This window comes from Equus asinus, chromosome 23 (assembly GCF_041296235.1).
Source record: "Equus asinus isolate D_3611 breed Donkey chromosome 23, EquAss-T2T_v2, whole genome shotgun sequence".
Lineage (NCBI taxonomy): Eukaryota > Metazoa > Chordata > Mammalia > Perissodactyla > Equidae > Equus > Equus asinus.
In genome coordinates, this window is record NC_091812.1 from 51,272,195 (window position 1) to 51,292,962 (window position 20,768).

Here is a 20,768-nt window from a genome sequence, read left to right on the forward strand (position 1 = left end):
GACCATGGTGAGGGAGGGTAGAGTAGAAATCTTGGGAGGAAATAGCCTAGGGCATCTTAAACTTCTTAGCAGGAAGAAGAGTGAGAGACTATCACTTTTCAAGAATGACATTTAACTCTAAATGGTTTAATCCCTTTGATCGTGAAATATGAGTGCCTTCTATATAAAGGATGCCTAACTATTATATTATAAAAATATCAGTGATCTCTGCTTTTAAGGTATTTTTAGTCTATTAGGAGATGCATGCTTGCCAAAAGATAGTTACAGTTTAAAGTACTTCTATAGATGAATGTTAAAGAAACCATGTGGCACTAAGAAGCCACTCACAAAAGTAACACTATGAAATGCTTGATTTTAGGGTCAAATTTTATGTTAAATTTTTCTCTCCTTTTTCCTTCTCACTTTTCCCCCACCCCAAAGAATTTTAGTAAATACCATAATGTTTTATATTCTCTTTCTAGGAGATAAAAACAGCTCATAAGTTGGCAAAGAGATGTTATACAAATCCACCACAATGGGCCAAGTGTCTCTTCAGTCATTGTTACAGTTTATGGTTTATTTGTCTCCCAGCCTATGTTAGAGTTTCTCATCCTAAGGTCAGAGCACTTCAGCAGGCATATGATGTCCTTATTAAGATGCGGAAAACAGATGTGGATCCACTGGATGAGGCAAGTATAACAAATTGAGTTATTGTTACAAAGATATGTTTTATTTTTGATAAAATCTAGGTCTCAGTGGTTTAAAGTGTCCTCACGTATTTTCATTAAGCGGGAAAGGTAAATCTATTCCTTGTTTCATAGAGGTAGTACTTATTGTTTATTTTTAAGCATATTATTTAAAAGTTACTGCTTTGGAATGAAGCAGAGACTTCCTTACTTAGACCAGATTGTTTGCCCTTCATAAATAGAAAATAGTATTTCCTTCATTTTATTTATTTTTTTTTTTTAAGATTTTATTTTTTCCTTTTTCTCCCCAAAGCCCCCCAGTACATAGTTGTGTATTCTTCGTTGTGGGTTCCTCTAGTTGTGGCATGTGGGACGCTGCCTCAGCGTGGTCTGACGAGCAGTGCCATGTCCGCGCCCAGGATTCGAACCGACGAAACACTGGGCCGCCTGCAGCGGAGCGCGCGAACTTAACCACTCGGCCACGGGGCCAGCCCCTCCTTCATTTTATTTTTAATACAGCTTTGTTAGGAAGCAAGTAGAGAATGGCTTTTAGTAAGTGGCTCTCCACTTAGGACCTGTATCCTAGGGTGAGTTGTATAACCTATCTGTGTTTCAGATTACACATAAGAAAATGTAGATCTGAGTTTCTCAACCTTGGCACTGTGGACGTTTTGGCCCCATAATTATTTATTTTGGGGGCCTGTCCTCACATTGTGGAATATTTAGTGGCACCCCTGGCATCTACCGACTATATGCCAGTAGCCATCCACCTCACCCCCCATAGCAGTCGACAGTGTCTGCAGATGTTGCTGAATGTCCCCTGGAGGACAAAATTACTCCAGTGATGTAGATAATCATAGTTAGTACCTTCTTCATATGGTTAATCTGAGGGTTAAATCAGTTCTTGTACATTACGTGCCTCGAATATTACCTGCTCAGAGCGAGCACTGAGTGAATAATGTGCTCAGGGTTTTACATGTGTTCTCTCTTAAGCCTCAGAACCATCCTAAGAGATAGGTGGTGAAAACATCCAGTTAATGGTCGAAGAAACTGAGTCACTTATTTAGCCTTTCTCTTTACTATTTTTCCCTTCAAAAATTATTTTTGGTGTTAAAATAACTGTAAATGATATCTAGAATCAGATTAAAATTTAAAGTGAAGTTGAATTAAAAATTCAGAGTAATGGATGTCTGGGGGAAGGAGAGAGCACAAGGATAGAAGAGAAATAGGACTGAAGAGGGGCACATTATAGGCTTCAGCTGTAACTAATTTTTTTCTTTTTTGAAATAAAAAAGATCTAAAATTAATACAGCATGTACCATGTTAAGATTTGATAATGCTTGTGGGCACACTAAAACTTATTTTTCTCTAAGTGTTATCTGTATGTTTTAAAAGCTTTTAAAATAAGAAGATAAACTTAAAAAACAAGTACTAAAATGTCAGTTGTCATATTTGATAATATTTTCTCTCATCTATGTTTATAAAACTTTGGAAATTAAAAGTACTTGATGAGAATCAGTTTTTTGTACCTCATACATTTTCGTGTTTGAAAAAATTTGTTCGGATAGAGTTAGTTTTTATATCTAATGTGTTTTAACTTTGTGAAAAGCATAGAACATTTTAAAAGTGTTTTAAAGTATGCTGTATGAGAGAGCAAATATTATGTTACTGTACTCTAAATTCAAAGCACAATCCTTAATTTTCTTTGATAAGTTATAAGTTCATAGGACATATCACAAATTACCTGAAAAGTTTGTTCCTCTACAGGCATTAACGTTCTGTGGTAGTCTCTGGTACAAATAATTACATTCTCTTGTTTTCTGACATGCAGCAATTATGACTAGTAAGCTAAAAAACTTTTTCAGACTATTTTCCAATAAACACCATGATAGGAAGTTTAAAATTTGGAAGTTAATTTGTTGTATTCCTACTTCTAACAAGTTAGATTGACAGATCTGTAGTCTCCTGAAATAATTACATCTCTACAACTGGAAGAAATGTTTGTTTATTGTAAAACTTAAGAACGTATATTTGCTAGGTGTATTTGATGAATTTTATCTGTTTAATGATTACACATAGAAGAACACATTAAAGTTTTCACAGTATTTTCATGTACATTATTTCCTTCGGTATTCCCAGCAACTCTGTGGGGCAATTTATATATTAGCTACATTTTACAAAGAAAGAAATTTGAAACTTAGATGAAATGACACACACGTAAGGCCACCCAGCAAGTAAGTGGTTTTAATTTTTAGGTCCACATTCCATTAGAACCCACTGTCTCATTCATATGCTTAATGTTTTCATTTGACAGCTTTGTGTTCTACATGTTATGTTTGTAAAAGTTGTAATAACCTAGATTTTAAAATAAAACTTTTAGAAGACCCAGAAGTAGCATATGCCACATAGGCTAAGTTAAAGTTAAAATGTGTATTGCATTTTGCATTTTACTGTTTACTGAGTTTTTAATGAACATGAAATATTTGTGTCATGCTTATTCCAACATTGTCTCATCAGTGCCTTCATACAGATATTGTTATATATTGCTGAGGAACGAACCACCTCAGAACTTATGTGGCTTAAAATAACCATTTTATTAGATCTTATTATTGATTTGCTGAGAATACAGGAAGGATTTTTCCACTTCACTTTGCATTAACTGGAATCTCTTGGATATAATCAGTTGCTGGCTGGTCTGGTCTGGAGGGTCCAAGACTGCTTAACTCAAATACCAGCCAGGTACCTTGGCATGGGTGACTGGAGGGCTGGGCTCAGGTGGGCCCCTCTCCCTCCATGTAGTCTCAGGACCTCTCCATGTGGTACTTGGGCTTTTTCCATGATAGCTTAGAGCTCTAAGAGCATTTGTTTCAAGAGTGAGGAAGTGGAAACTGGCAGTTTCTTAAGTCTTAAGCCAAGAAACTGGTACAGTGTCACCTCAACTAAATTCTATTGGTCATGCAGTCTCAGAACCCCCTCCCCTTCAGGTCAAGGGGAGAGACATAGACCTCTCAATGGGAGGAGGAGGAAAGAGTTTGTGGCCATCTTTTATCTACCACAGACATCCAAAAGATATTATGTTGTAGGCAACAGAATACTGCAATTGAAAAATTACATCCCTGGCATTATTACTGTTTCTTTATTTGGGTCCCTAGCTCTTATACGGGTAAACCTGAAAGATTGGAACACTTTGCAGACTTCTGAATAAATTCATTGTCTAGAATGGTTTTAGAACCTTCAGATTAATCCCAATTTGACATAGAAAGGAATTTGTTTTTCATGGCTCACAGAATCTTAGAGTTGAATAGGACTTTAAGATATTTTAGTATGGGGCCGGCCCCGTGGCCGAGTGGTTAAGTTCGCTTGCTCTGCTGCGGCTGCCCAGGGTTCGGATCCTGGGTGCGGACGTGGCATCGCTTGTCAGGCCACATTGAGGCGACATCCCAAATCCCACAACTAGAAGGACCTGCAACTAAGATATACAACTGTGTACAGGAGGGGGGAGTTGGGGAGATAAAGCAGGGAAAAAAAAAAAAGATCGGCAACAGTTGTTAGCCCAGGTGCCAATCCTTTAAAAAAAAGAAAAAAGATATTTTAGTACAACTTCAACCTAAAGCTGAGATGCTCTGTAGAAGGTCTGTAACATATGGGATCTTGCCTATGTTTGAATTGGTTCTAATTGTTAGAAAGTGTGTGTGTCTTATGTTGAGCTCAGTTCCACCTCCCTGTGGCTTTTTTGGAATTGCTCAAACTGTTTACTCCCTCATTTGTATGACAACTCTTTAGCTATTTGAAGAACCCTCTTGTACCAGTGCTTCTTCTTCACTTCATATATCTTACTAGTTCCTTTAATTGTTCCTGATTCATGTCGTTTCCTAACACTTCCTTAACCTAGTCCCTTAGAGAGTTGCTCTAACAGTTTCCAACCTCCTCCTGCTCCTAAACTCTATTCTCCACTTCTAGCTTCCTAGTACTCCTCCTCATGATCCTCTGCCTCTGCAGATCTCTTTTCCTATTTCATTTCTTCTGTTCTCTTGAATAAGATATCCTTTCTCAAATCTTTTTACTTTCCCCTTTAGTAGAGAGAGCAGCTTGGCTTCATGATGCTCACTGTATTGTTCACCAACTCTGTCATAAGCAGAGCACATTTTACAAGCCCCAAGAAGAGTATCTTCTATATGTCTATTTCCTTATTTTCAGATTAAGCTGTAGTAGTCTGTGGCTTCCCTGTCACTGTTCTTGTAAACTGGCTCACCTCTTTGCCAGGGATCCTCGGGATTCCTGTTTCATCATTCTTCATGGTTTCTACCATTGTCTTCTATGTGTGAGATTCTAACTTTTAGGAGTTCCCAATTTAGGAGTCCTCTTCTGATCAAATCTAGCTCTCCTTGGTAAACACGTGTTCTCAGAAAAGTCTTTGCTAATAATAGTACAGTGATTTTAACTTTCTTCTCATACTTTTCTAAGATGTGGGTCTACAGAACCCTTTTTGTTATACAGGCATCCTGGAGGTGCCATCTTGAATTCCTTTGGCATAGAATATAGAACATGATTTGGGAGAAAGCTATTTTAATCATCTGTGATTTAAAAAATGAATTCCTTCTCAAATTATGGAGAATAGTAGTCATTCTCTTTGTGTAAACTTAGTTACTGAAATAAATGGCACACGTGCACATAGGTCTTATGTGAAATAGTTAATAATGCTGGTACTTCCATTAATATATAGATTTTAAAATAATATACGAGATTCTCAAATCAGAACAAAGGAGAAAATAGTGCTTAATAACTTTGAGAAGAAGAATAAAGGCATTTAAAAATCTCTGCAAGTCAAGATGGACTAACTACTGATGTTTGGATGTTGTTTTTTGTTAGGTGTGCTATCGAGTAGTAATGCAGCTCTGTGGACTTTGGGGTCATCCTGTTTTAGCAGTGAGAGTTTTATTTGAAATGAAAACTGCTAAGATAAAGCCAAATGCTATTACTTATGGTTATTATAATAAGGTAAGTAGGATTGACATTAAGCAATATATGCTGCTTTATTGAGATTGATAATTTTTTATACCTTTTATTATTCATGAAACTTCTTTTGGAGGTTCTAGGGTATAATTCTTTATGTATTATATATTTATGTATTTTTTAAAAGAGCAAATATTCCTAATAACCATTATTTTTACCACTATTTTGTCTTTAGGTAGTTTTGGAGAGCCCATGGCCTAGCAGTACCCGCAGTGGTATCTTCTTATGGACGAAGGTACGGAATGTGGTACGTGGCTTGGCACAATTTAGGCAGCCGCTTAAAAAGACCGTGCAAAAGTCACAGGTATCCTCAATATCAGGTAATATATGTGATTGGAAAGATGCTTTCTTGCTGAACCATAAGCTTTATAGGCTGTGAATTTTTAATTAGATGAAGTAGAAACTTAAAGTAATTCTGGCTGATATTTTCATATACAACTAAACACAGAAACTACCTTAGTCCAAATTTAGTTTCCCCTCCACAAATTTAGAAGGGGTTCTGTTACTTTAAATGAACTGTAGGTTATTCATGTTTAGTTTCAGAGATATCGATGCGCATGTTATTGAACTGCTGTTGTCCTTATCTTTAGCTCCTCAGAGTGCCACAGGTGGAAGTGATGGGGACACGGTGAGCCACGGTAGCGTGGATAGTTCTAATGATGCTAACAATGGGGAGCACACAGTCTTCGTCAGAGATTTAATCAGGCTTGATTCCATTGATAATCACTCTAGCACAGGTAGTAAAATCTGGATTTTACTAACCCTTCACTTACTCTCATGTTAAGTTTTTCCTCTTTAAAAAAACTTCTACCCTCCTTTCTCACGTTTGTGCTCTATGAGTACTTTCAAAATACTATGTATGAATAAGGGAAGAAATTACACCTCTGATTGCAGATCACTTCTCTGTGTTCCTTAGAGTATGAAGTTAACTTTGAATTGCTGTGCAGAAGGCTCTAGCATGGTGCTTCTTTGTATTTGTTCGTCATTAATTTGTGAAAGTATATCATATAGTTGTTAGGAATGTGAGCTGAGGAACTTGAATATTTGTGGCACAACTTGCAAATCTTTTTTCATCAAGTGGAAAATATTTATTAAAGATTTGAGATTATGAACGTTAAAGAAAGAGGAAAAGAATTCACACACCATGAGAAAAAGTATTCTCTCTGCATAGTTATTGCTTTAAATGACGCTTTCTGAAATCTGAGAAACTACTGAAGCTACTTTGACATACAAAGCTACAGACATAACCTCTGGCCTCTGAAATTAGAAATAAGTGTAGTTAAAGTAGCACCTTGAGCAGATATATGTGTGTTGCACATCCTTCTTCTTGTGTTGTTTTTCTTTTTTGTTGTTGTTGTGTTGTTAATATCTCAAGCTTTTCTTTAAAAAGAATTCTGAGTCTAATTCCTGTGCTTCATCTGATGAACTTGTCTCAATGACTGAAGTTTCCTTTTCTCTGCTCTTTGTTGCTCTGCTTTTTGCTCTGTGCTGTTTCTTGGTGCTGCATTTGTCCTTGGCTGTCATGGTGTGGGGTGCAGACAGACTTGTATGACATGAAGCTATGGATACACGTGTGCATTAATTCTACCTTTGAATGTTAACCACTTCAGGTAATTTCTCATTTATTAGGTTAAATTTTGCTGACATGCAAGGGTGGGGGAGAGACCTTTTGTTGTATGTTAAGTATTGTTACAAGTGGAGAACAATTTTAGTTTTCTTGGCTTTTTCTCTTTCAGATAAGTGTAATCATATATGCACTATTGAAAGTATCCAACTAACGTTTTATGATCAATTTGCAAAGCATATTTGTTATCTTATTTGGAATATACTATGCCTTGCTATAATTCTTATTTTGAGGTTGATTTGTAGCATCACTGTTTTAAATAGTTTTATGAGCATTAAAGTTTTCAGTATTCTAGCTGTTGAGGTGGTTTTTGCTTGCTAAAACTGATCTGCTGAATTCTTGTGCTAAAAACTACCCCCATAATTACGGAAGTATGTATAAATCATTGAAAGTCAAGATAAGGCTGTAAGTTATAATCCTGTTTGTAAATTAACTTTCTTCAAATAAATAGGAATTTTTATGAGACTTTCATTTTAAAGCCACCTTGTTTTATTTCCTCCTGTATTTTTTCCTAATACTTATAGATGAAATGGATTTCATTTATGAAAAACCAAGAAAATAATTTTGTGGTATGACACCATTTCAACAGGAATAATAATAGTAATAAAAAATAATAGATAAGCATTCTCTTTATTCCTCTAGATTTTTACACTTGTATCCTTTAATGGAAAAAAATGATCTCCTTATAATCCTGGGTAATTGGTATAAAGATTCCAGTACTTGGAGAAGAAATTTCACATCCCTCTTCCATGTATTTCTTTTTAGCAGCATTTCAAATGGCTGAAGCCCCGATACTGAATTTATAGTGACTGTTGTGTCTCTGTAGAGTTTCTGGTGATGTCATTTGATACTTTTGAAGACTTCCAGCCCAGATACTTAAATTACTCCTTTCATTAGGGATTATCTTGTAGAGTCTTTCCAGCTAGTTCCTGATACTGAGTCACTTAGCTTGTTGGGAGACAGATCTGGATTTAATCAGTTTACTCAGTTCCCAGTCTAGTGTTCATTTCATGGTGCCAGATGCTTTACCAGACTTTCTGAGGGGTCCAATAAAAAAGTGACTGAAGTTATTAATTCTAAATAGCAGTATTTAAAGAAGTTTAGCTCTGGGGCTGGCCCTGTGGCCTAGTGTTTTAAGTTCAGTGCACTCTGCTTTGGTGGCCTGGGTTTGGTTCCCAGGTGTGGACCTGCACCACTTGTCAACAGCCATGCTGTGGTGGCGACTCACATGCAAAATAGGGGAAGGCTGGCACGGATGTTAGCCCAGGGCACATCTTCCTTAAACAAAAAGGAAGATTGGCAACAGACATTAGTTTAGGGTGAATCTTCCTCAGCAAAAAAAAAAAAAGAAGCTTATCTCTTTTGTTATATGGCACACCCGAAGTTTGACTGGCAGTGTAACAAGTGGTAGAGAGTGGAAGGCACTATATTTTTTGTTTTATGTGTTTTTCATTGACATCCTTTATAATGATTCTCTTGTAACTGGTCTTAGTTTTGGCTTTAAATGATAAAACTTTAAAGCTAAAATAGACTTTTAAAAAACTTTATTTTGAAATAGTTTCAAACATACAGAACTGTTGCAAGAATAGTAGAGAATCTGGAATGACTTTTATCTGCTTTAGTCTCTGTGTGCCACATCTGCTGTATCATTCTCTTTCTATGCACATACACACATTTTTCAAAATCATGTAGGAACAGGTTGCATACATCTTACCCTTTTACCTCTTAATACTTCAGTGGTATTTTCTCTTATCTAACCATAGTATAGTTACCAAATTCAGGGAAATGTTGATAGGCTACTTTAATCTGTAGTAGTCTTAGTCTTTATAGTAGACTATACTAGTCTGTAGTCTGTATTCCAATTTTGTCAATTTGTGGTACTTTAACTCCCTCTCTTTGGTCTCCTTTAACCTGGCACAGTTCCTCACCCTTTGTCTTTCATGACTTTGACCTTCTTGAAGAATTCAGTCCAGTTATTTTGTAGAATGCTCTTCAGTTTGAGTTTGTCTGATGTTTCCTTGTGGTTAGATTAGGTTATGCACATATGGCTCTGCTACGAAAGTGATGATGTATCCTTTTCAGATTATCACATCCCAGAGGCAAACAATGTCTGTCTGCCCCGCATTGGTGATGTTAATTTTTATCACCTGGTCTCAGTGTTTGCTTTCTCTTAGTTACTATTATCCCCCTTGCAGACAGATAATAAGCTATCTGTGAAGAGACACTCTGAGACTATGCAATAATCTCCTCTCTCTCATCACACTTTCCCTTTTAAACTTAGCATCCATTGATGATTCTTGTCTGAACCAATCTTTACTATGATGGTCATAAAGTGGGGATTTTGCCAGCTCTATCTTCCTTCCACATTTATAAGATGGTATTCTATCATATGGCCTTTAGACATGCCCCCATCATGTTTTTGAGCACTTCCTTTCTTGCACAACAAAATGTTCCTGGTTCATTCTTGTACCTTCCCTGCCTGAGTTCAGGAATCAGCCATTTCTTCAAGGATCCCAAGTTCCTTTTAGTAGGCAATAGATTTTAGAAACCAAGATCTGGCTTTTAGGTGTGCTTACCAGTACTAGGGCATTACTGCTTCTAAACTTTTTCAGCAGAGCTAGAACATATGTATATATATTTCAGAAATACGTCCAATTCCAAATCAACCCCACAGGTTTTTCCTTGCCTTCTCTCATTCCATTTTCTTTTATAAATCTCTGTTCTTCCGTAGTAAGAATCTTGGCTCCCAACAACATCATCACATTTACTCATTTGCTCAGTCCTACACATAAAATCATTTCAGAATTGCTGCACCCATTCCCCTGTGAGAAACAAGCCTCCTAAGAAGTCCAGGATTTGACTGTTACCTGCCCAGGCTTAGGATATATATTCAAAATAATGTCTTCAAAAGTGACTTGGATTAGTCCTCCCCCCGTCCTTTCAGGGTGGTTCTGTTATTCCTGTGAAGTACAGTTGGTTTCCTTTGTTTCTGTTTGCGTTACCCCCCCGTCTCCAGTTTTGTTGATTTAATTTTTTTGAATACGTAGAAGTTAATACATTTTCAAAAATAAAAACAATACAATAAGCCACATTCAGAGAAGTTTCCTCTCTATCCCTTCCATCCTACTTCCCCCCTCCCCTTGTGGGTAACCAGTTATATTGTTTTCTGGCTTATTATTTCTACATTTCTTTTTGAAAAAGTAAGCAGATAAATGTTTGTTTTATTTCCTCTTTCTTATATAAAAGGTAACCTTCTATAGACACACTCCAAAGGAAAATTTTCAGAACATGTTGTCCAAATCTATTAATTTATAGATGAGGAAATTAAGGTTCAGTGCTTCCAAATATGTAATGGATGTTCCTGTTTCTGCTGTTCTTTGCTTCTTATCATTGTTTTAAAATGTTCTATGTGCTTTGTGAGCTTTCTTGTCTTCTTTTTCTCTCAGTTTAATTGTGTAGCTCAGTGGAATTTTCTTTTGACATTTTATAGCTGGACTGTAAGTATATGAAAACATTTATATGTGAGCCTGCATTCTTTTTAACAGGTGGTCAGTCTGACCAAGGCTATGGGTCTAAGGATGAACTTATAAAGAATGATGCAGAAATTCATGTGCCTGAAGAACAAATAGCAAGAGAATTGATAACTAAAACAAAAGTGCAAACAGAAGGTTAAGTACCGATATTTACTAGCTTTACTTCAAAAAATACCTATATTAATTAAAAGTCTTTTTGATAATTTTGGTGTTAATTTCCAGAAATGTAAGGTCTGGGCTTGTAAGATACTATGTACTATTATAAATGATATGCTTTGGTAGTTTCTGAATTTTAGAATTTAAGAGCCCTTTAGAAACTCTTTAGGTCAACCCTCAATTTTGTAGGAAACAGTGACCCATTGAGCCAAAGTTACATAGCTACTTTGTGACAGAACCAGGACTAAACTTTGATTCGTCAAACTTGTACTCCAGTGCCCCTCTTATTTTAAAATGCTCTTTCGCTAGAAGTCCTTCAAATAATCTAAGTGGATAGTTTTCATTGGTAGGTTAAATATAGTCTGTGGTTTTCTTGGTTTTTTTTATGGGGCTCATTGAGGTAGAAATGATTTGTAGTAGTCACTTTATGGAAATATGGAAGAATATTTTGGTTTTCTGGTAATAAGATGTTCTTCCCATCCTCTTACACAAAAGTACACTTCCTTCAATAATGCCGTTTATTTTATGCTCCAGAGTTATGCAGAAGCAAGCCCTGCTCCTGTTTGACAGGTGATGAGGAATGTAACTAAAAGCCAAGCCCTTGGGGCCAGCCCCGTGGCCGAGTGGTTAAGTTGGCACTCTCCGCTTCAGCAGCCCAGGGTTTCGCTGGTTCGGATCCTAGGCGCGGACATGTCAACTCTCGTCAGGCCATGCTGAGGCGGCGTCCCACATGCCACAACTAGAAGGACCCACAACTAAAATATACAACTATGTACTGGTGGGATTTCGGGAGAAAAAGCAGAAAAAAAAGAAAAAAGATTGGCAAGAATTGTTAGCTCAGGGGCCAATTGTTAAAAACAAAAAAAAGTCAAGGCGTTCATGTATTCACTCAAGAACGCCCAAGTGAGGATTACTGAATGCTAAAATAAAGCAGTTATTCCAGTCAATACTGGCAGCATTTATGGCATAAAGTAAATCAAACACAATAAATCAGTCATAAAATAGTCATGCATTCACCCTCGCTTGGGGGAAAAAAATACGTAAAAATCAATATATGGTTTCTGTTCAATTTTGGCAAAACTAGGAATGCTAACATCCAAATGTTTTTTTCCCAGAGGTGTGTGATGTCTCTGCTGTTGTGGCAAAGCATTCACAGCCTCGTGCCGAGCCACAGAGCCCTACTGAGCCTCCTGCCTGGGGCAGCAGTATCGTGAAAGCTCCTTCTGGTGTGTTTGACATCAGCGGCAGGAAGAGTAGCACTGGTGAGTCTGTACATATTTCTTATTAAATATTTAAAATATACTTCGACAGATATACTTGTGCCTTTAATGACGTTAAATTAACTTAGTTATAATGAGCATGCTAAAGAGCCAGAAGTAAGTTTGAATCCTACAAATGGGCTAAAGAAGAAGGTGTAAAATAGTTGTTAAAGATATTTAACTTTTGAAAGGAGTATTTAGCGTGTGTGTTATTTGGAATATCTTTCTTGTTGCAGTGCCTGCTCTCAGTTTGGTCCCTCTTTCTCATGGTAGATAATGAGAGAAGACTGTAGGGCCTCCTATACTCTTCAAGAACAGAGATGGGTCAGCCTGGTAGAGTAGTGCTTAAGTTCACACACTCTGCTTCAGTGGCCCGGGGTTTGCAGGTTCAGATCCTGGGCATGGACCTAGCACTGCTCATCACGCCATGCTGTGACAGCATCCCACATAAAATGGAGGATGATTGGCACAGATGTTAGCTCAGTGACAATCTTCCTCACAAAAAGAAAAAAAAAAGGACAGAGAGGCAGTGATGTGATTGAATTCCAGAGGGCATATGTGTGGCAACAGAGTTTCCATCACTGATGGGAAATGGAAGAAAAAGATTCCCATCACTTACTCTCTACAGAAAGACCAGTGGGTCTTTAATTTTGTCCCGGTTATTATAGGCACCCTGAGCCACTTCGTATTTGTGATTAAGTATTTGTAATGAATAACTGTTGCATGTGACTCCTTTGAATTTGAGATTACTGCTATCAGTTATGTTGTAGGCCTCCCAAGTACCCTTAAGGCATATACCCTAAGTATGTGATTTTAGAGGACAATGAAATTGGCCTGTGTCCTTTGCCTTTCATCAGTAGTAGCTACACTTGACTTCTCTACAGTCTACTGTCTTGTCTGTAAGTGTATCTATTGTATGACTTTATAGAAATTAATTTGCTCAATTTCTTAAATCAATGTAGAAATAAATACTCCTTATTCCTAAAGTCTTCTTTGATTTATTTACTGTGATACCAAGTTCACTTTATTTTTGTTGGGTAATTAGTGCTTGAAAGGTGGAGCTAAAGATTTTTTGAAAAAATAATTGATATATATGGTCTGTATCCCATTTTCCCAACCTGTTGATGGCAGGAATAGAAAAAGGGCAGAGTTTTCTTCATCAAAGGTTTAGAATTTTCTCAGAATACTGAAATAGACAGGGTCTGAGGACTGCTGTGTTTCCTTCTCTTTTTACTCATCTTATTTCATCTGTTACATCTTTTTTTTTTTTTTTAAGATTTTATTTTTCCTTTTTCTCCACAAAGCCCCCTAGTACATAGTTGTATACTGTAGTTGTGAGTGCCTCTGGTTGTGGCATGTGGGACACTGCCTCAGCATGGCCTGATGAGTGGTGCCATGTCTGTGCCCAGGATTCGAATCAGTGAAACCCAGGGCCACTGAAGCGGACTGCATGAACTTAACCACTTGGCCACAGGGCCAGCCCCTCCATATTACATCTTGATCTACGAAGATTTATTCTATTAAGAAAGAATGCGGTGGTAATGGGTCTTTGCTAATATATCAAACAGTCAAATTTATTTTAAAATTGAACAGAATGTGCCACTAAATTCCTGAAAGTACTGTGAGAACCAGTACATTTGCAAAGATCTGTTTCTCAAATATTGGTAAAAGTTTTCAAAGGAGGTACAAATTTTGGAGGTGTAAAATAAGTTGATGTAATTCTCCTAAAAATTTCAAAAATATCTCTAAATGCTTATCATTACTTCTATTTAATTGGTATGATTATGATTATTAGTTGCTACCTATTTGGAAGATTAAAAGAAAAGACCTTATCAAAGACTTTCCCCTAAATCCCCCAGTCATTATGCTTTTCAAAAAACAAATGAGAATCCTAAATATGAATGGGTAGTGTTATGTTCTGATAGTGATTCAAATAGGAAATAGCTTTTCATCTTAGAGTGGGAAAAAATGCGTGGTAGCAAAGGGTAAAAGACTGCTATATTTATTGATAAATGTGATATATTTTAGTGAACAGTACAGCATATATTGCATGATCTTTTTAAATGTATGTGTGTATGCATAGAAGATGAAAGGCAGATTATACATTAAAGTGTTATCTGTGGGATTCAGAGTTGAATGGAGAGTTTTTAGCACTTTTTTCTGTATACCTTCTAAACTTTCCAAATGTTTCACTGGCAGTATGTATCACTTTCAAAAATCAGAAAATAAACATTTTTATAAAAGTTACATCAGAAGGGGCTGGCCCTGTTGCCGAGTGGTTAAGTTCGCGTGCTCCACTGCAGGCGGCCCAGTGTTTCATTCGTTTGAATCCTGGGCGCAGACATGGCACCACTCATCAAACCACGCTAAGGCAGCGTCCCACATGCTACAGCTAGAAGGACCCACAATGAAGAATCTACAACTATGTACCGGGGGGCTTTGGGGAGAAAAAGGAAAAAAATAAAATCTTTAAAAAAAAAAGTTACATCAGAAAATAGAGATTTATTCTAATATTGTACTTTGTGTTTTAGGTAGTACATCGAACATGCTGTTTTCTCCTGAAGATCCAGTTGAAGATGCAGTCTTTGGTGAAGTTACTAGTCTCAAGAATGGTGATATAGGAGAAAAAAGACAAAAGCATTTTCCAGAGAGGAGTTGTAGTTTTAGTTCTGAAAGTCGCGCAGGAATGTTACTTAAGAAGAGCAGTTTGGATTTGAATTCAAGTGAAGTGGCTATCATGATGGGAGCAGATGCCAAGATTCTCACGGCAGCGTTGACGTGTCCTAAGACTTCGCCACTTCATATTGCAAGAACCCATAGCTTTGAGAGTGTTGGCTGTCATCTCGCTGATACTAGGACTCGTGTGTCTGAAAACGCTTGGGATTCCGAGCACAGATCTTTGGTGTTAGAGATGCTTGAGGAAAGCCAAGAGCTCCTAGAACCTGTGGTTGATGACAATGTAGCTGAAAGTACTATGACAAAGGATACATATGACAGTCTACAAAATGACAGTGACAGTAATCAGTCTAGAGACTTGAAAGCAGGATCCAAAGATCTAATAAATAAGAGGAGTAGTTTATGTGGTGTTGCTAAAGCTGTTGAGAGGGAAGATGTTGAAACTGGGCTAGATCCTTTGTCTCTTTTAGCCACTGAATGTATAGGAGAAAAAACTCCTGATTCTGAAGATAAGTTGTTTTCTCCAGTTATTGCACGTAATCTGGCTGATGAAATTGAAAGCTATATGAACCTGAAGAGTCCCCTGGGTAGCAAGTCTTCTAGTATGGAATTACACAGAGAAGGAAACAGAGAGTCTGGCACTGCGACTGCCTTTAGTCGCCCTTTAGAGAGGAGATCAAGCCTACCTTTAGATCATGGGCCACCAGCACAGGAAGCTCCTGAAAGTGAAAAGAGCTCCCCTGCAGTGTCGAGGTCTAAAACACCTACTGGGCGTTTCAAGCAGCAGACTCCCTCGCGAGGTCAGAAAGAACGTTCAACTTCTTTATCAGCACTGGTGCGTTCTTCACCACATGGCTCATTGGGTTCTGTGGTCAACTCTTTGTCCGGGCTAAAGCTGGATAATATACTCTCAGGGCCCAAGATCGATGTCCTAAAATCTGGTATGAAACAAGCAGCAACAGTAGCCAGTAAGATGTGGGTAGCTATGGCGTCAGCTTACAGCTACTCAGACGATGAGGTAAGAATGTTTTATGTGTGTAAGTCAATCTGATAGTGGAATGTTTGTAGTATTTTCTTATATATAAATTATTATTTAGAGATTTCTGGTAACTTTGGTTTTTATATTTTAAAATTTTATGCATATCCTATTTCTTTCTTGAAATGACTTGAACATACATGTATGGAAATTAATAATGAAGAAGTAGAAAATCAGGACTACTTCATAATTCCATAAATCAGTCTAAACTAACACTTTGAGTTGATTTCTTTGAAATCACTGATGATTAGTGTTTGAACTTAATAATAATGCTGTGTTATATTTGCATAGCACTTCACTTTTTAAATAACTTTTACCTGCATTATCTCTTTAGTATATATGAAGTCATTCTATAACTTGATCCATAGATTTCATACTGCATAACAAAAACTGCTAATTCTTTTAAAAAATCATTGTAAAGAGAGTTAATCACTATGTCTTTTTATGAAAATAGAAGTGGAGAAATTTTGTTTATTTGTTTTATTGAAAAAAATTAATTACAATTTCACCATTGTGTTCAGAGCGTTATATAGTACTTAGTTACTGTAATCTGGTAGAAAAGACAGACATGTATAAATGTTCACTATTATTATTATAACTCTATGTCCTAGGTTCTGTCGTAAGCTTTATATCAATTTTGATTTAGGAATATTTTTGTACATATATATAATTTTCATAGCAACTCCATGGGTTGGTACTGATGTTATCCCCATTTTATAGATGAGGTATCTGAGATTCTGGGAGGTTAGCTTCCCCAGGGCCCACAACTAGCAAGCAGCAGAACTAGAATTTACAGTCTGGGAGATTGGCTCTAGAGTCCATGCTCTTACCCATTATAGTAGCAAAGAAGGGAGCAGTTATCTTAGAAGAGGTTCTGGTGGGGAGCTGTCCAAAAAGAACAAAGCAGGTGATATCTAAGTTGGGTTTTGATGGATAAATTTGAAATTTTGGGTTAGTCAAAGTGATATGGTGGCAGAAGGTGCATCTGAGAGAATAATGTGAAAAAGCATGGAGGCTTAAAACATCATACATTTTCAAGATGATATAGTCGATTTCAGATGGCTAAAGTTCTAAATAGGAGGTGGAGACACAGGAAATGAAATTAGACAAATAAGACTTGTATAGTATTTGCAGGAATAGGCAAACCACTTTTTCGATTATTTTATTAAGGTCATAATGGTGATTTATAACTCTGTAATATCAAGTGTACATTATTATTTATCACTTTCTGTGTAGTCTGCATCTTGTTCACCAGCAATAGTCTAATTTTTATCCATCACCATAAATATGTGCCCCTTTACTCCTTTCACCCACCTCCCCACCCTCTTCCCCTCTGGTAACCTCTAATCTGTTCTCTTTGTCCATGTGTTGATCCTCCACATATGAATGAAATCATACAGTGTTTATCTTTTCTCTATCTGACTTAATTCACTTAACATAGTACCCTCAAGGTCCATCCATGTTGCTGCAAATGGGATGATTTTGTGTTTTTTTATGGCTGAGTAGTATTCCATTGTGTGTGTGTGTATACACACACACACACACACACACACACACACACATCTTCTTTATGCATTCATCAGTTGACGGGCACTTGGGTTGATTCCACATCGTGGCTATTGTGAATAGGCAAACCGATAACTGAATTAAAAGTACAATATTGAGTATTATAAGACAAATTGCATTTTTTTTCTTTTTGAGAAAGATCAGCCCTGAGCTAACATCTGCTGCCAATCGTCCTCTTTTTGCTGAGGCAGACTGGCCCTGAGCTAACATCCATGCCCATCTTCCTCTACTTTATATGTGGGACACCTACCACAGCATGGCTTGATGAGTGGTGCCATGTCCGCACCCGGGATCCAAACCAGCGGACCCCGGGCCACCAAAGTGGAACATGCAAACTTAACCGCTGTGCCACCGGGCTGGCCCTACAAATTGCATTTTGAATTTAAAGAGCTTACAAGTTCAGTTAAGATGAAATAAGGTAGCTCCAAGTGTCTTAACTTGACATTACTTTTTTTAAAAACCCAAGAATGAGCCATTTTATTTTTGAAGTTGTATCTAACAGTGTTAAAAAAATAAAAGACTTTCTACAGAGTAATTTGGACTTGGAATACATGACTGTAAATTCCAAGTGGTCACAGGTCGTAATCTTTCTATTCTTTTCATTTGCTAAAGCCCTGGTGCCAGTGCCCAGCAGAAGCAAATAGGATATACCTCCTAAATATTTTCAAATGAAGGAATGGATAAAAAGTCTATGAAACGTTCATAACTGCTATCCAGAATTTAGTCTAAGGAAATAATTAGGGGTATGTGTAAAAACAGCTCAAGGGAATTCATCAAAATTTAAAGCATTCTGAATGTTTAAGAAATAGATTTACTGAATACCTAAATAGTACATCAGTAAATTGGATTAGGTTGTAGAGGTTTAAATAATGTAAAGGATTTAATGACAAAATTAATTACATGAGAATAGGTTAAAAAACAATATCCTATTTTGTAAAAATATGTATGCATATTTAAAAATGGCTCGAAGGATATACATCAAGATTTTGATTGTAGTCTGTGGGTGTTGGTATTATAAGTGCTTTTATTTCCTATTTCGCATATCTATATTTCATTTTTTTATCATTTGACATGGTTTTATAACAAGAAAGACACAAGTCTGTCTTCTTTAAAGCAAAAGTCAAAAGGGAAACTGCTTACTGAAATGTTTTCTGTCTAAACTAAAGCATCAACAACCAACAGTGGTTAAGAACGACAGTGTTCAGAACTTTATTCCTATTTTACACCTAATGGTTGTTATTCTGAACTATCATATTGCCAGCTGAAATTCTCACAACGACCTAATTTTAAAGGACTCGTAGTACCCATATTTTTCAGATGATAGAATTAAAAGTTAAAGAAGTTACATAATTTCTGCAAGGTCACATGCCTAATAAGTGACGGGGACCCAAGATCACAGTCTGGCTGTCTGACCCTGATGTCCCTACTTTACTTGTGCTGGGATCCCTGACTGGGTTGGAGACGGTGAGCTCCTAGAGCTCCTTCATTTTGTGATATTGACTATTGAGAGACACTCCACACCTCTAATATACACCAGGGGCACAACACAGTCTTAAAGTATTATAGGTCATTGCTTGAATGTCTCTGAGTATGGAAGGGAAATTCCAAATAATAGTGAGAAGGGTTCATGGTTTTGAAAAATTAGGTGGTGAGGGCCTGGCCCCATGGCCAAGTGGTTAAGGTTCTGTGCATTCTGGGGCCGGCGTGGTATCACAGTGGTTAAGTTTGCATGTTCTGCTTCAGCGGCCCGGGGTTTGCCGGTTCGGATCCCAGGTGCAGACGTACCCACCGGTTGTCAAGCCATGCTGTGGTAGGCATCCCACATATAAAGTAGAGGAAGATGGGCATGGATGGTAGCTCAGGGCCAGTCTTCCTCAGCAAAAAGAGGAGGATTGGCGGCAGATGTTAGCTCGGGGCTAATCTTCCTTAAAAAAAAAAAAGGTTCTGTGCATTCTGCTTCAGTGGCAAGGGTTTGTGGGTTCAGATCCTGGGTACAGACCTACTCCACTCATTAGCCATGCTGTAGAGGCATCCCACATAGAAAATTTTAAATTTTCTATTTTCTAGAGGAAGATTGGCATGGATGTTAGCTCAGGGCCAATCTTCCTCACCAAGAAAAAAGGCGGGGGGGGGGTGTGGTCGATGATGATTTATTTAAGGATTGTAGAGGAGTTTAATTCTGAAAAGGGTGGAGTGAATATATTCTCATTGGGGAAGGTATTATTTATATATGTGGGGTTTTATTCTTTTCAATTAAAGGAGGAAACTAATAGAGATTACAGCTTCCCAGCTGGTCTCGAAGACCATATCTTGGGGGAGAATATATCACCTAACATGAATGTCTCAGGGTTGGTCCCCAGTGAACTTACCCAGAGCAACACAAGCCTCGGCAGTAGCAGCAGCAGTGGAGACGTAGGAAGACTGCATTACTCAGCAGGTATGGGAAGCATCGTCCTCTCTTCACCTTTATATGCCCATACCTTTCCCTCTCCCCACCACACACACAATAAGCCCCATTTTTTGACATGGTCTGATAGATTTTTAATATGGCCACACCATACTATCACTGTTATTTTATATGAGTTTATTTTTATTTCTGTATACTTGTGGATTATATCATTAGTTCTCAAACTTTAGTATGTATCAAAATCACCTGGAAATTTACTTAAAAATATATACAAATGTACAGGCCCTAGGCTAAAACTTTTGAGATTGAATCTGTGGGATGGGACCTTAGAAATGTGTATTTTTGATCAGCTGTTTGGGTGAATAAGATGTATACCAGTTTGAGAGTCCCTGGGCTGTATCACTGAAATTTCTTAGCTCTCTGTTATTTTTAAAAATTGTAATTCTATTCATTTTCTCCAACTTTCTATTATGAAAAATTTCAAATGTCCTAGAAAGTTGAAAGAATCAAATAGTGAACAATCACATATTCTCCACCTAGATTTAGTTAACCATTGTTAACTTTATCTTTATATATACATACGTACATTTTTATACTGAACCATTTGAAAATAAATTACAGACTTCATGATACTTCCCTGTAAATACTCTAGTATGCATTTCCAAAGAAAAAGAATATTCTCATACATAATATGTTGTTATGTTTACTTCTCTCTAGGTGAACTTCCATTTCCAAAAGGCGTAAAAGGGCAGGACTTTGAAAAATCAGACCATGGTTCTTCTCAAAACACCAGCCTGTCTAGCATCTATCAGAACTGTGCAATGGAGGTAAAA

General features: G+C 37.2%; 1 protein-coding gene across 9 annotated transcripts in view; it reads left to right on the forward strand.

Moving 5' to 3' along the window:
• The window catches only part of DENND4C (DENN domain containing 4C), a 113,512-nt gene that overhangs the window by 76,770 nt on the left and 15,974 nt on the right, over positions 1–20,768 (forward strand). For 6 of the 9 annotated variants that reach the window (XR_011497378.1, XM_044757031.2, XM_044757034.2 and 3 more), the window contains 9 exons: positions 462–668; positions 5,535–5,663; positions 5,854–5,998; positions 6,269–6,415; positions 10,848–10,970; positions 12,107–12,253; positions 14,782–15,944; positions 19,788–19,965; positions 20,653–20,762. Coding sequence is in view for 8 of the 9 variants with exons in the window: in XM_044757031.2 (XP_044612966.2) it covers positions 462–668; positions 5,535–5,663; positions 5,854–5,998; positions 6,269–6,415; positions 10,848–10,970; positions 12,107–12,253; positions 14,782–15,944; positions 19,788–19,965; positions 20,653–20,762 (2,349 nt within the window). In the remaining variant the exon portion in view is untranslated. The remainder of the gene's footprint in view (positions 1–461; positions 669–5,534; positions 5,664–5,853; positions 5,999–6,268; positions 6,416–10,847; positions 10,971–12,106; positions 12,254–14,781; positions 15,945–19,787; positions 19,966–20,652; positions 20,763–20,768) is intronic. The other 3 variants (XM_044757032.2, XM_070495705.1, XM_070495704.1) reach the window with 1 other exon arrangement.